Raw genomic sequence first — 2,011 nt, forward strand, 5'->3', positions numbered from 1 at the left:
GTCAAAAACTGAACTCTATTTAGGCCATGACAGGTCATTTCAACCCAGAGGAGAATTTCTCAGTACATTAAATTCCAGTGAAATATATTTATGTTTGTGGTTGTAATGTGACAAAATATGGAAAAGTTCAAGGGGTATGAATACTTTTGCAAAGCACTGTACATTTCTGCAACACGCCTGCAGCTCTTTACTTTACACCAAATAAACAACATTCAAAGTGTAGATGAGAAACGGACGACTGGTCACATAAAACTAACTGTTACAACGAGTTTTAGCTGGAACTAGAAAACTATTTTCATTTTAGATCAGAGAAACCTTTAAATCTGAACAAAGAAATGTTTTCCAGATTTTATTTTTTTTTGTGAGAAGTGTCCTGAATTATTTTGGAAAGTACACAAAGATGAAAAGATGAATTGTGTGGGTTTTACCCAAGTAGTTTTCTTCTACATCGATGACTTCACAGAGTCCAGAGTGGGAGGAGTCCAGAGGCAGGATACCTGCGGCAAAAGTAGATAATATATAAAACTAAATACAGAGAAAAGATCTTTTATCAGTTGCAGTCAGCAGAGGAACAACAGAAACTTTTATCTTCCAGTTATTTCTGTCTAACAATCTAACAGTTTCTGCATTTCAAACACTATTTTAATCAGTTTGCATCAAAATATTTATTTATTCGTGTTTAATCAATGAAAAATAGGTCTATGCCTTTTTTAAACTTTATTTATCAACATACATTTTAATTCCCTTAAAACATTTGATTTCTGAGGCTCCTTTAAGCTTCCAACTTTAGCTTTAAGCTACTATTCAGTTAATTCAGCAAAAGTTTGCTAATTTCAGATTTTTAATTTAGATTTTAGCTACAATTGATCCAATTTGATGTTTTAACTAGTTTTATTAGATTTAACCTTTAGCTACAGTTTAGCTTTCAGCTAGTTCTGTGATTTCAGCTTCCATTCTGCTTGTTGAAACTTAAACAGTTGAGTTAAATCAGATGTTCTCACTAGAAGTTGATTCCTCTACAGTTCAGCACATTGTTCTACTTTTATTTGATCCAGACTCCAAATGTTCAGTAACAACAAAACACTGAGTTTTTAAAGAGTTTTTTGACGTTAAAAGACAAATATTTTTTTAGCTTTAGCATTCAGACGAGCTGAAACATGGCTCTGCTGGTCCACACGTTTGACTGGTGATCAGGTCTGAGCACTGAGTGATAAACATGAAGTATTTTCAGTTTTTGATTGGCTCTAAACGTCAGAGTTAACAGGCTTTTATTAGAAGCAGGTTTCTCACCCACAACCTCGTCCTCCGGCTGGAAGAAGGTCACCTTGGGGCCGACTGTGGGGCAAACAGAGCAGGTGAAGCAGGTGAAGCAGGCAGCGCTCACACAGCTGCAGTGGCACAGGGTTCTAACTGTCTCACCTTGAAGGACAACACCGGCCACCTCCCTGCCCACAGGAACCAGGTCTGTGCGGACCCCCACCTCCCTCAGCAGCTGCAGCAGAACATGAGCCGAGAGCAGAGACATCAGCCGACAGATCAAACCGACTGGAGCCAGAAAACTCAAATTAAAAAGCATAAATGTGGAGAAATAGGCACACAGAGGGATTTGATTTAAACGTGTGCAAAAATAGCATTTTGTCAAAATATAATGAATAAATGCCTTAGCAATGTACAGCAGGTAAAATAAGTATTGAACACGTCACCATTTTTCTCAGTAAATATATTACTAGAGGCGCTAATGACATGAAATTTTCACCAGATGTCGGTAACAACCCAAGTGATCCATACATACAAAGAAATCAAACAATAAATGTCCAGAAATGGTTATTTGTAATCATGTGGAATGGCACAGGGAAAAAGTATTGAACACATGAAGAAAGGGAGGTGTAAAAAGGCATGGAAAGCCAAGACACCAGCTGAACTCTCTCAGTAATTTGTGTGGAAGAATGGGCCAAAATCACACCTGAGCAATGCATGCCACTAGTTTCTCCATACAGGAGGCGTCTTGAAG

General features: G+C 37.7%; 1 protein-coding gene across 1 annotated transcript in view; it reads right to left on the reverse strand.

The window, feature by feature from the left end:
• cryzl1 (crystallin, zeta (quinone reductase)-like 1) overlaps positions 1-1,492 on the reverse strand; it is a gene marked incomplete at its 5' end in the record, with an annotated part of 14,514 nt that extends 13,022 nt beyond the window's left edge. Inside the window, 3 exon segments of the mRNA XM_014022732.1 lie at positions 429-497; positions 1,291-1,335; positions 1,420-1,492. Of these exon segments, the coding sequence (XP_013878186.1) occupies positions 429-497; positions 1,291-1,335; positions 1,420-1,492 (187 nt within the window).
• Positions 1,493-2,011: the final 519 nt, after the last annotated feature.

This window comes from Austrofundulus limnaeus, unplaced genomic scaffold (genome assembly GCF_001266775.1).
Source record: "Austrofundulus limnaeus strain Quisiro unplaced genomic scaffold, Austrofundulus_limnaeus-1.0 Scaffold340, whole genome shotgun sequence".
Lineage (NCBI taxonomy): Eukaryota > Metazoa > Chordata > Actinopteri > Cyprinodontiformes > Rivulidae > Austrofundulus > Austrofundulus limnaeus.